At 47.8% G+C, this 12704-nt stretch overlaps 1 protein-coding gene across 2 annotated transcripts; it reads left to right on the top strand.

Moving 5' to 3' along the window:
- Positions 1-12: 12 nt before the first annotated feature.
- Positions 13-10970, top strand: puf60a (poly-U binding splicing factor a). Of its 2 annotated transcripts, XR_012180608.1 has the most exons (12): positions 162-194; positions 1197-1292; positions 1384-1470; positions 2786-2836; positions 3055-3216; positions 4005-4097; positions 4342-4555; positions 5298-5488; positions 6119-6233; positions 8286-8527; positions 9081-9865; positions 10370-10970. XR_012180608.1 is itself a non-coding variant. In XM_073491116.1 (11 exons), exons 1-11 carry the CDS (start codon positions 174-176, stop codon positions 9378-9380), a joined length of 1572 nt encoding a protein of 523 aa, XP_073347217.1. In that variant the 5' UTR covers positions 13-173; the 3' UTR covers positions 9381-10970. The 2 variants fall into 2 exon arrangements, 1 of the variants encoding a protein (XP_073347217.1); XM_073491116.1 differs by having other exon boundaries at positions 13-194; positions 9081-10970.
- Positions 10971-12704: the final 1734 nt, after the last annotated feature.

Raw genomic sequence — 12704 nt, 5'->3', positions numbered from 1 at the left:
TGACGTAGGGCGGAAGTGTTGCTGTTTGTTGTGGCAGCAGAGACACAAACCTCAGCAGCATCAGACAGTTTGTGACCCAGCGGAGGAGCAGAGAAGAAGAAGAAGAAGAAGCGGAGGAGGTGGAGGAGGAGGAGGAGGAGGAGGAGGAGGAGGGAGCCGAGCTGAGCTGCTGTATGGCGGTGACAGTTTCCGCGGTAACTCTGCTTCCTGTTTATCTGCGATCACAGACACATGCTAAGCTAATGCTAACAGGAGGAGCCGCGCTGACGTGAAGCTGTTTCCTCTGACTGCAGTTACACTGAAGCTATTAACACACCACAAACACACTCAGACTCAAATCATTGGGGGTGAGTGATACGTTTATTGAAGGTGATGGTATGGTGAGTTGCAGCTAAGCTAAGCTAATCAGCTCAGGTAGGACGGTAGGGGTAGCTGAGAAGCTAAGCTAGCTGAGGCTCTGTGTGTGCAGGTGAATGGAACACCTGGACAGAGGAGCAGGAGGTTCAGTCTGTTTGATGTATTGATCAAAAACTGATTGATTAGGGGAGGTTTGAAAGGATCCTGGAAATCCTTGAAACCGCCTGAATTTAAATGAAGTGTGTCAAGGTTTAAAATGTTTGGCCTCTGGGTGAACAGCCAGTCTACCTGCAGACAGGTGACACCTGTAATCCTGCTTGTTTACAGTATACGCTCTGTAGAAACATGTCATTCAGCACTGACCTCAGGGGCTGGAAAACCTTGAATATGTACCTTGAAAAAGTGCTTGAATGTGCGTGTGGCTGCAGACACTTTGAAGGATCAGCAGAACTCAATATGGAAACATGACTGAGGTCATCATTTGTGAGCCAATAAGAGAGCTCCGTCCAACATCAACAATCCTCCACTAGAAGTAGAGTGTATACCTCTGCCACTGTCCCCTTTAGTTCAGTCCAGTATCTGGTCTGTGTCCGTGTGACTGCTGAAGACCCTCCACCAGATCCACATTATTATTTGGATCCCCGTCATGTCGTTCTCACTCAGACAGCTGATGTTCTTCATCAGATCCGTGTGTTGTTCTCACCTCACTGTGATTAAGAAGGAGAGAAACACTTCCTGGATCTGTCTCTTGATCTGGATCCGCAGCAGAGGTTAACGGTCCGTTCTGGACCGAGACCCGTCCCCCGTCACAGAGTGTGACCTGCTGACTCTGTCCACAGGGAGGGCCGCCTCTCATCATGGAGAACGGACAGAGCACCACCACCAAGCTGGGCCTGCCACCGCTCACCCCCAACCAGCAGGAGGCGCTGCAGAAGGTCTCAGACACACACACACACACAGGTGAACAGTCTATAGTGTGTATCTGTGTTTGTATCAGAGCTGTGATTGGCTGATCGCTGTCTGCAGGCGAAGAAGTACGCCATGGAGCAGAGCATCAAGAGTGTTCTGGTCAAACAGACGCTGGTTCAGCAGCAGCAGCTCACCAGCCTGCAGGTACCACACACACACACAGACACACACACACACACACACACACACACACACACACACACACACACACACACACACACACACACACACACCTGTCTGTTGATGACTTCAAAGTTTGCTTCAGAGGATGTGTTGTGTGACGAGGAGGACTCATGACTTCATGTGTCTCTGTGTGTCTGTCTTTATGTCTCTGTGTGTCTCTCTGTCTCTGTGTGTTTCTGTGACTCTGTGTGTCTGTGTCTGTCTGTGTCTCTCTGTGTGTCTCTGTCTCTGTGTTTCTGTGTGTCTCTCTGTGTCTGTGTCTCTCTGTGTTTCTGTGTGTCTCTGTCTCTCTGTGTGTCTCTGTCTCTCTGTGTGTCTTTGTCTCTGCCTTTGACTCTGTGTGTCTCTGTCTCTGTGTTTCTGTGTGTCTCTGTGTGTCTCTGTCTCTCTGTGTCTCTGTGTCTCTCTGTGTCTCTGTGTGTCTCTGTCTCTCTGTGTCTCTGTGTCACTCTGTCTCTGTGTCTCTGTCTCTCTGTGTCTCTGTGCCTTTGTCTCTCTGTGTCTCTGTCTCTCTGTGTTTCTGTCTGTCTCTGTGTGTCTGTCTCTCTGTGTCTCTGTGCCTTTGTCTCTCTGTGTCTCTGTGTGTCTCTGTCTCTCTGTGTCTCTGTGTGTCTCTGTCTCTCTGTGTTTCTTTGTGTCTCTGTGTCTCTGTGCCTTTGTCTCTGTGTGTCTCTGTGTGTCTCTGTCTCTCTGTGTGTCTCTGTCTCTCTGTGTCTCTGTGTGTCTCTGTCTCTCTGTGTCTCTGTGTGTCTCTGTCTCTCTCTGTCTCTGTGTGTTTCTGTTTGTCTCTGTCTCTGAGTGTCTCTGTGTGTCTCTCTGTCTCTGTGTGTCTCTCTGTCTCTGTGTGTCTCTGTGTGTCTCTCTGTCTCTTGTGTGCCTTTGTCTCTGTGTGTCTCTGTGTCTCTGTGTCTCTGTCTCTCTGTGTTTCTGTGTGTGTCTCTCTGTGTCTCTGTGTGTCTCTGTCTCTCTGTGTTTCTGTGTGTCTCTGTGTCTCTGTGCCTTTGTCTCTGTGTGTCTCTGTCTCTCTGTGTTTCTGTGTCTCTATGTGTCTCTATGTGTCTCTGTCTCTCTGTGTTTCTGTGTTTCTGTGTGTCTCTGTCTCTGTGTGTCTCTGTCTCTGTGTGTTTCTGTGTGTCTCTGTCTCTCTGTGTCTCTGTGTGTCTCTGTCTCTCTCTGTCTCTCTGTGTTTCTGTGTCTCTGTCTCTCTGTGTTTCTGTGTCTCTGTCTCTCTGTGTTTCTGTGTCTCTGTCTCTCTGTGTCTCTGTGTGTCTCTCAGATGGCGTCTCTCTCGATGGGTCTGGGGGACGCTCTCTCTCCTCTCCAGTCAGTAAGTCAGAAAACGTCTTTATTTGAAATCTTCTGATTTCTAATTCTAAGGAGGTCAACATGTCCTGATTCAGTCCAGGTCCAGAATGGTCCAGGTCCTGGACCTGGTCCTGGTCCTGGTCCTGGACCTGGACCTGGTTCAGGTCCTGGTCCTGGACCTGGACCTGGTCGTCCCCAGGTGTGTTGTTGTGGTTTGATTTCCTGTGTGTGTGTGCTCAGGTAGCTGCTCAGCGTCAGAGAGCTCTGGCCATCATGTGTCGAGTTTACGTGGGCTCCATCTACTATGAGCTGGGAGAGGACACCATCAGACAGGCCTTCGCTCCGTTTGGACCAATCAAAAGCATCGACATGTCCTGGGACTCTGTCACCATGAAGCACAAGGTCACACACACACACATACTGTCTTCTATATGTCCGTCCATGCATGCTGCTTTCAGGACTTTACACAGACTTACCCTGGTGTTAAAGTCAGGCTCAGCCATCATCTCCTCCTGATGATATAAAGTCAGGCTCAGCCATCATCTCCTCCTGATGATATAAAGTCAGGCTCAGCCATCATCTCCTCCTGATGATATAAAGTCAGGCTCAGCCATCATCTCCTCCTGATGATATAAAGTCAGGCTCAGCCATCATCTCCTCCTGATGATATAAAGTCAGGCTCAGCCATCATCTCCTCCTGATGATATAAAGTCAGGCTCAGCCATCATCTCCTCCTGATGATATAAAGTCAGGCTCAGCCATCATCTCCTCCTGATGATATAAAGTCAGGCTCAGTCATCATCTCCTCCTGATGATATAAAGTCAGGCTCAGCCATCATCTCCTCCTGATGATATAAAGTCAGGTGAAGTCTCGTAGTCCACAGAACATTTCTGGAGCTTCACAGTAAAACAGAGTTGCAGCGTTCTGCTGAACAGCTGAAGCAGCTGGAGATGATTTAAACATCAGACGTCTCCACGCAGCTCGTCTGCTGTGATCACAGCTCGTCGATCACAGTCTGCAGGAGAGAAGATTTACAGCCTCTGTGTGCAGTTGAGCTCGTGCACGCTAACACTTTTAGCTTGTAGCTTAGCAGCTACAGTGAAGATTTCAGCTTAATAAAGGGTGTAAATAATGTCTTGTCATTAACCCATGGGTCTGTGTGTGCGTGTGCACGTGTGTGTGTCTGCAGGGTTTTGCCTTCGTCGAGTACGAGATGCCTGAAGCAGCCCAGCTGGCTCTGGAGCAGATGAACTCTGTCGTTCTTGGAGGCAGAAACATTAAGGTGAGTCCAGGTGAAGCGTCGCTCAGCAGCACACACACACCCTGTGTGATGTGGCCTCTTCACACAGCTGCACACGCAGGACGGAGCTGTTCATGAGCTGCATCATGACATCATCACGGCTCCCGACCTTTACTGGTTAGAACTGAAGACAAGAAGTCCAGATCACCACCAGGAGACCTTTTCACAGGTCTGTGTGTGTACGTGTCTAACACGTTTGGTTTGTTCCTTCCTGCTTGTCTTGCAGGTTGGGAGGCCCAGTAACATCGGCCAAGCTCAGCCAATCATCGACCAGCTGGCAGAGGAAGCGCGTGCCTTTAACAGGATCTACGTGGCATCTGTCCACCCTGACCTCTCCGACGATGACATCAAGAGCGTCTTCGAGGCCTTCGGGAAGATCAAGTCTTGCATGTTGGCCCGAGAGCCGACGACCGGCCGGCACAAAAGCTACGGCTTCATCGGTGAGCGCAGCTGGCTAATATTAAAAGAACACCAAGCTAACGTCGCAAAAATGATCCAGAATGTTTCACGTGTGCTCCTCCAATCAAAAACACACAATCAGTTCAGTCAATCAAACAACGTGCACGAAGAATGTAGACCAACGAGCGACGCCAAGAATTAATTTGACGGCAATTTAAAGATAAAAAACGTTGAACTGAGCCAACATGGAGGTCAGAGTTCACTGCGTGTTGTTGCATGAACTGACACTAGAACTGAAACCAGTCGTCGATTAATAGAAAATTAATTTGCAACTGTTTTCAAACCAAGCGTCTCTGGTTCCAGTCTCTCTGATATTCATAATATTTTCTGTTTTTCTGTCTCGTAAACTGAATCTGAGTCGTGTGAAGACGTTAGAGATCATCAGGATGACAAAGATGTGACACAGTGTAGAGAACAAGTCAAACCATTAACTGCTGGAATGTCTCGGTGCTGTTTGGAGCATCTTGAGTATTTCAACAGTTTAACAGACGAGTCGGAGCTCCGTCCGTCATTTTAACTTTCAGGCCGCATCACAGACAGACGTCGTCTCCGTTGTTGCTCTGAGACATTCTTGGTGTTTGAGCTCTGAGTGCAGCAGCGAGACTCAGACTGTGTGAAGGTCGTCACAGTGTGATGAACGTTTGAGCCTTCGGGGGGCGCTGCTGAGGCTGTGTGGACTGCACTGATGGTGAAGCTAACTGTCGCTGATGGTTTTGTCTCCAGAGTACGAGAAGGCTCAGTCCTCTCAGGATGCCGTGGCCTCCATGAACCTGTTTGACCTGGGCGGTCAGTACCTGCGGGTGGGGAAGGCCGTGACTCCGCCCGTCCCCCTCCTCACGCCCACAGCTCCAGGAGGTCTCCCGGCCGCGGCCGCTGTGGCTGCCGCCGCCGCCACTGCTAAGATCACTGCTCAGGTGAGTCCTGAAGCCCCACCCACCGGCCACAGGAGAGACACAGACAGGAAGTACTGCAGTATTACTGGGGTACCACCGAGCACTGAAGTACTTCTACATATAATACTACAGTACTGGATGTACTTTTCCTAAAGTATTCTGTGCAGTTTTTTATGTAGTAGTGTTCATATTTATGGCAGCTTTTGATACGGTATGTTAGGTAGTGGTTCATGTACCTGTACTACTGTTTTCCACAGAAGTGTATACCTGAGTATTTTAGGTATTTTCACTAGTATTTAATATATTTTGTGTAGTAATGTATATATTTATCACAGTACTTGTATATTTATGACAGTAGTATGTATAATTTTCACAGTACTTGTATATTTTGGACAGTAGTGTGTATAATTTTCACAGTACTTGTATATTTTGGACAGTAGTGTGTATATTTTCCACAGTACTTGTATATTTTGGACAGTAGTGTGTATAATTTTCACAGTAATGTATATTTTGGACAGTACTTGTATATTTTGGACAGTACTTGTATATTTTCCACAGTACTTGTATATTTTCCACAGTACTTGTATATTTTCCACAGTACTTGTATATTTTCCACAGTATGAATTGTATTCTGTGCGGTGATGTGTTCAGGAGGCGGTGGGAACGTCGGTGCTTGGAGCTCTGGCCGGACCGACGCTCCTCTCTCAGCAGCTGGGAGGACTTCCTCAGGCTGTCATGGCTGCTCAGGCTCCAGGTGTCATCACAGGTAGGAACACCTACAGCCCCGCCCACACACACAAACCCCAACCCACACTAACTAGACACCCTGCTGTCCAATCATATTACAGATCTCCTGCCATGTCAGTGTGCAGGTGTTTATACACCTGTCCTATTCACCTGTCCTCAGTCCTCACACCTGTAGACTGTCACCTGTCCTCAGTCCTCACACCTGTAGACTGTCACCTGTCCTCAGTCCTCACACCTGTAGACTGTCCCCTGTCCTCAGTCCTCACACCTGTAGACTGTCACCTGTCCTCAGTCCTCACACCTGTAGACTGTCACCTGTCCTCAGTCCTCACACCTGTAGACTGTCCTCAGTCCTCACACCTGTAGACTGTCCCCTGTCCTCAGTCCTCACACCTGTAGACTGTCCTCAGTCCTCACACCTGTAGACTGTCCTCAGTCCTCACACCTGTAGACTGTCCTCAGTCCTCAGTCCTCACACCTGTAGACTGTCCCCTGTCCTCAGTCCTCACACCTGTAGACTGTCCTCAGTCCTCACACCTGTAGACTGTCACCTGTCCTCAGTCCTCACACCTGTAGACTGTCCCCTGTCCTCAGTCCTCACACCTGTAGACTGTCCCCTGTCCTCAGTCCTCACACCTGTAGTTTTAACCACTTGAGTTATTTTGTAAATGTTTCATTTGACACCTGTGAGTTGTTTCCTGACTCAGGACAAACATTAATCTTTTCATTTTTATTTGTTTCATCTGATTTGGTTCTCTGGTCGTCTGTGCTCAGAACAAACTCCTGAAGTCCTGACGGATTATATTTTCTTTAATGTTGTGCAAACCAGATTCTACAGAACAGATAAAACAATGTGAGAATCAAAAAATGTGTGATGCGTTGACAGGAGTGTGTGATGCGTTGACAGGAGTGTGTGATGCGTTGACAGGAGTGTGTGATGTGTTGACAGGAGTGTGTGATGCGTTGACAGAAGTGTGTGATGCGTTGACAGGAGTGTGTGATGCGTTGACAGGAGTGTGTGATGCGTTGACAGGAGTGTGTGATGCGTTGACAGGAGTGTGTGATGCGTTGACAGGAGTGTGTGATGCGTTGACAGGAGTGTGTGATGCGTTGAGGCGCCTCAGCAGCGCCCCCTTCAGTCAGACGTCCCACTTATTGTCTGTGTTACTTCGTCTGAAGCGTCTCCACTAATACATTTTCTCTTTTATTGTCTTTTCTCTCTCTGTTTTTTCTCCCCCCCGACCCCAACATTTGCATCAACAGTGACCTCTTAGCCCCTCCCCTTTGTCACACACTGACCAACCAGTGAAGAGGACTGTTTCTAGTCCCTCCCTCTAAACATAGCCCCTCATTCTTATTGACCAGTGAGTCTCAGATCAGATTCAGTCATGTTGTACAGCACACCTTCATGAGCGGTGGGTGGGCGGGGTCACATTTGACATCATCAGTCAGGTGGGTTTGTTTGTTCATCCTGCTCCGATATTCTTTAAGTCCAAACCTTACCCCCTGTTTACCACTGCAGGGCTGGTGATGTAGTGCAGTGGGCGGAGTCAGAAGCATATGCTGTGTTTCAATAGTAGTTCCCCTCCATCTTTGCTATTACGTAACAAGTACACGTCACCTGGAGAGCAGAGGGAAGGTGATGCAGGTGCAGGCTTAGTGCTGTAACCTGCTGCAAAGCATTGTGGGTGATCTTCATCTCTAGAGTGGAGTGACAGTTCGAGAGTCGACATTAAGCTCACTTCCATTTTTCAGACAAACAGACTCGTCTGATGGCAGCAGGGAAAAAGTTAATGGGGAATGTTGAACGACTAATCGAATGCAGCAGTAAAGTCAGTTTGCAGATTTAACTCCACCCGTCTCCTGAGCAGGGCAGTGCAGGCTTGTTAAACCAGTACACCCAGTGTAATCTGTGGTTGGTAGAAGATGCCGGGGGTCGCTCCCAGTCCGGTGGAGAAGCTGCCTTCCAGGAGGAGGTTCTTCTTCTCCAGCAGCCTGGGGCAGCTTCCTGCGGCTGGACCGCCGCCGCCCATCTGACCGTCCTGTACCTCCTGCTTCCTGTCTGTTTCAGGTGTGACCCCGGCTCGACCCGGCCTCCCTCAGGTGGGTCTGGTAAACCCGGTGCTGGCAACACCAGCACCGGGGGCCACTTTTGGCTCTGAGGTGAAGAGGAAAGAGAAGGAGGTGGAGGAGCGTCAGCAGGAGGAGCAGCAGGATGGAGCCATGGAGCCACTCAGTGAGCAGGAGCACATGTGCATCAGCGGCAGCAGCGCCAGGCACATGGTGATGAGGAAACTGCTCCGGAAACAGGAGGTACGAGTTGAAGTCCTGCCCCCACGAGTACGGAACTAACAACCAGCTGCTGGAGTTAGACTCTAACCTCCAGGAGGATGGTTCAACTCCCCCCGCTGGAGTTAGACTCTAACCTCCAGGAGGATGGTTCAACTCCCCCCGCTGGAGTTAGACTCTAACCTCCAGGAGGATGGTTCAACTCCCCCCGCTGGAGTTAGACTCTAACCTCCAGGAGGATGGTTCAACTCCCCCCGCTGGAGTTAGACTCTAACCTCCAGGAGGATGGTTCAACTCCCCCAGCTGGAGTTAGACTCTAACCTCCAGGAGGACGGTTCAACTCCCCCCGCTGGAGTTGGAACATCACGTCTAGGGGAGGGTACAACTTTATAGAATTGGAAGGAAACTAATCGGAGTCCGGTCGTGCAGGTGCAGCGGCCTGAGCTTTCATTAGACACGAGCAAAGATCAGATTTAAGACTTTGTTCTCACCTTATTTTGTGTCAACAGTGTTATGAAATATAAAATGTGATTATAATTTTGATAAATACACTGAAACGATTTACCCTCTCTGTCAGTCAACCGTGATGGTCCTGAGGAACATGGTCGGTCCTGACGACATCGATGACGACTTGGAGGGCGAGGTCACCGAGGAGTGTGGGAAGTTTGGCCGGGTGAAGCGTGTCATCATCTACCAGGAGCGTCAGGGCGAGGAGGACGACGCTGACGTCATTGTCAAAATCTTTGTGGAGTTTTCAGAAGTGGCCGAGATGAACCGAGCCATCCAGGCGCTCAACAACCGCTGGTTCGGAGGACGCAAGGTGGTCGCAGAGGTTTATGACCAGGAACGCTTCAACAACAGTGACCTGTCGGCGTAGAACACACACACACATAAACACTGATGAACACATATACACACTCAGAGCGTAGAATAGTAGCCTTTTTCTAACCTGTCACTTTTTTATCTGTTTGTCTTCTTCACTTTGTCTCCGTACAGGATTTAAAGGACCATCCCGCTGTTTCTCATGTTTTAACTACAAATCACACAGTTTACATTCCTGCTGATCGTTTTTATGTTATTTGAATGTGTTCTGCACATTAATCGGCTCTCTGCCTCGTCAAGAGTCTGCTCAGCACACACATACATAAAATACACTGGCAATACTGAAGAGCTTCAACACGAGTTAGCATAAGTTTGCATTAGCACAGTTTCATGTTTCCTGTTACAACAGGCAGCTATGGAGGGACTTGTTGAAGATATTGATTGACATTTACATCAGCCAATGGCACCAAATGCCAATGGCACCCCCCCGCCATGGAGACTGTGGTTGGACGGAGCACCACAGCCTCAGAGAGGTCAGAGGTCAGTGTGACGACTGTATACAGTACCGAGGTGATTGTCTTCATGTTTGTGGCTCCTGGCACCCCGGGCCTGAGTCAACTAATAGGACAGCTAACTAGCAAACAGTAGCTAGATTAGCAGCAGTTTAGCATCAAAGCTAGCGACAGCTGTCCGTCAGGAAACTTATTAAATCACCTCAGTGCTGAAACTGTCCTCCGTCGTTCTCAGAGGCTGCTGGTTAGCAGCAGTTAGCGGTTACTATAGCAACAAGTAAAGCACCAGTCCAGAGTGGAAGCAGAGCAGCCGCAGGACATCAGGAAATACTTTCTCCATAAAATATGACCCAGTTTCATCTAATTCAGTCAATAAAGTTCTAAAGTTGTGTTTTTGTACAGAAATCTGTGTGGCTGAGAAACACTTCTTGTTTTTATACGTCCATGGCAGCGTCAGAATATAAAGAAAGTGTTTATTGGATGAAAAATGAGTGCACAGGATGAGTCATCAACATTTTTTATTGTTTTCCAGGAAACTACAAAATGTAAAATACCAGTAATAGTACCAAGAATTCCGACAACACAACTGTTTTCCACTGTTGGCCTGACACTGACGTACAGGTGAGACGTGATTAAAACACTGAAACACTGTTTTTGACTTCATGGGAGCTTTAATCCAGGGACCTGATGAGCAGACTGCAGGACCAACGCGGGGTTACTGGAGGCCCAGCAGAGTCATCAGACCCCTGACTGTTTGAAGACTGCTGTTGCTGCGTTCGGGGACACTCTGACGTCTCAGCTTTGAGTTGTGTAATACGTTCAGCAGGAGTGAAGCAGGTTTGAGCTGAAACATGAAGCCAGCTGTGGTCCAGGTGTTCCTTTACCTGTTTAGATCCAGACAGTAGAAACATCAGGATGCTCATCCTCTACTTCTGTTTATGAATTGACTGATGTTCCTGAACGCACCACACCATCATCCAGACTCAAAGCGACTTCAGTCTGTCCTCCATGTTTTCGTGACATTCTCTGAACACCGTTTCAGTGTTTGGATTCTCTGAGACGCTTCACAGCTGATGGTGCGTTCAGGTGTCACACTCAGAAATATGTGAATAAAACTGTTCTTTTTTCAGAAAGACTGTGTTTTTATTTATTCATCCTGAGCTGTTCTGTGATTGGCTGACAGTTGGTTCTAGGCCATGACAAAAATGAACATAAGCAATTTATTATAATTAACAAAAACTAAACAATAAATAGCGGTGAGTATGTGTATGTCAGTGGTGTCGGTGGAGCAAAACAATAAACAAAACCAAGAAGGTGCAGGCGATGAGAGGAGAGCAAGAGAACCAGCCCAGTTAGAGGCTGGACTCTCATATCCACCGAGACCAGGTGCTCCAGATCAGGCTGCCGCTGCAGGCCTCCTCCTCTGGTGACCTCAGAGAGAGACAATCTGCACAAACACTCAGCCAGTAGCAGAATCAGTCACACCAGTCAGTCAGACCAGAGTGTCCATCATCCAAACCAACTGAGAACTTGTTGATGACCGATCATTCAGGTTGAACAAAATAATCACAAACTTTGCCGCTGAGTTGTCGACACAGTTTTTCTTTGTCAGCTTCACACAAAATCAAACAGCATTAACGAGCAAAGATCAGGAGATGGAGGAGAAATGAGCAGAACCAGAGCGACCATTACGTCATCAGCTCCCAGCTCAGCAGCTCACAGATGTTCAGTCTGTACCAGCCGGGACTCAAACTCACAACCTCTGACAACGATAAACCTGCCAGGTGAGACAGACAGTCACCATGGTTACATGAAGAGGCAGTTTGTCTTATTTGTTCAACACAGACAAAGAGACGTTCATGGACCAACAGGAGGAATTCGAGACACGAGAACTTTCACAACAAAACATCCTCCATTGGATCAGAACTGAAGATTTATTAAGAGAAAATTTACAGAAAAAACATTTGAAGTAGTTTAACAGCTTTTAATAAAACGGTGACCGAGTTGATCGTTCCTCACAGCTTAATAAGAACTATAATTATAATAAGAACAATAATACTGAGAAGGACATTGGCATTTGGAAGACGCTGTGCAGCAGGATGAGGTTGTGATCTTATAATTATAACAGTTTGTTACTGAAGCTCTGGAAAAGCCACAATGAACAAATTCAACAAAGACGTGGAAAAGAAAGAAAAGGTCGTGATGTCACACACCAGGCACCAATCACAGTTTAAGATTTGAAGAAGAATCCAACTGTTTGCTTTGCGTCAGTCAGATGAGACCAGAGCAGGTGATCAGTGTCGAGCTGTGAGTTTGTTGCCACCTGCTGGTTATATTTAATATGACAGCTCACAGGAAGTACTCAGATCAGTAGATTCATCACTGCTGTGGTGAGATGTCATTTGACAGAGTGACTGAAGAGGCTTCTAGTGTGTGCCACCTGCAGGTGCAGGTGAAATTACAGGTGATATCCACCTGGAGACACTGAGCAGGACGTCAGTAAACTTTATGGAGTTACGTGAACACTGAGCTGCAAAGTGTCTGAATGAAAAACATAAAAACATGTTTGCTCTGTGATTACGGGCTAATTCATGTAGAATAACGACCTCGTGCACTTTAAGTTGATCTTTATGTTCAATCCTTTAAATCGTTACAAATACAAATTATTATTATATATCTAATGTTCAGATCAGACTTTAAGGGGAGACTCTGCTTCTGATCTTGTGGTTATAATTTTGTTCTTTGGCCAAAATGTGCCAGTTTTTTGCAGCCTCAGACCCTTATTGTGAAAGCCAGACACCAAAGCGGAAGTGACAGGCCGTGTCTTTTATTGTGAAGGCAGAGCCTCCTGTGTGTGTACGGCGGCT

Source organism: Pagrus major, chromosome 21 (genome assembly GCF_040436345.1).
Source record: "Pagrus major chromosome 21, Pma_NU_1.0".
Taxonomy (NCBI): Eukaryota; Metazoa; Chordata; class Actinopteri; order Spariformes; family Sparidae; genus Pagrus; species Pagrus major.
This window is presented reverse-complemented; position numbering and strand designations above follow the sequence as displayed.

What these genes read in the sequence shown, in the direction of transcription:
- puf60a (XM_073491116.1), top strand. Translation starts at nt 174, where the DNA reads ATGGCGGTGACAGTTTCCGCG. An exon ending in CTCTCTCTCCTCTCCAGTCA is followed by an intron (nt 2,837 to 3,054) that starts GTAAGTCAGAAA and finishes GTGTGTGCTCAG; the next exon opens with GTAGCTGCTCAGCGTCAGAG. An exon ending in CAAAAGCTACGGCTTCATCG is followed by an intron (nt 4,556 to 5,297) that starts GTGAGCGCAGCT and finishes TTTTGTCTCCAG; the next exon opens with AGTACGAGAAGGCTCAGTCC.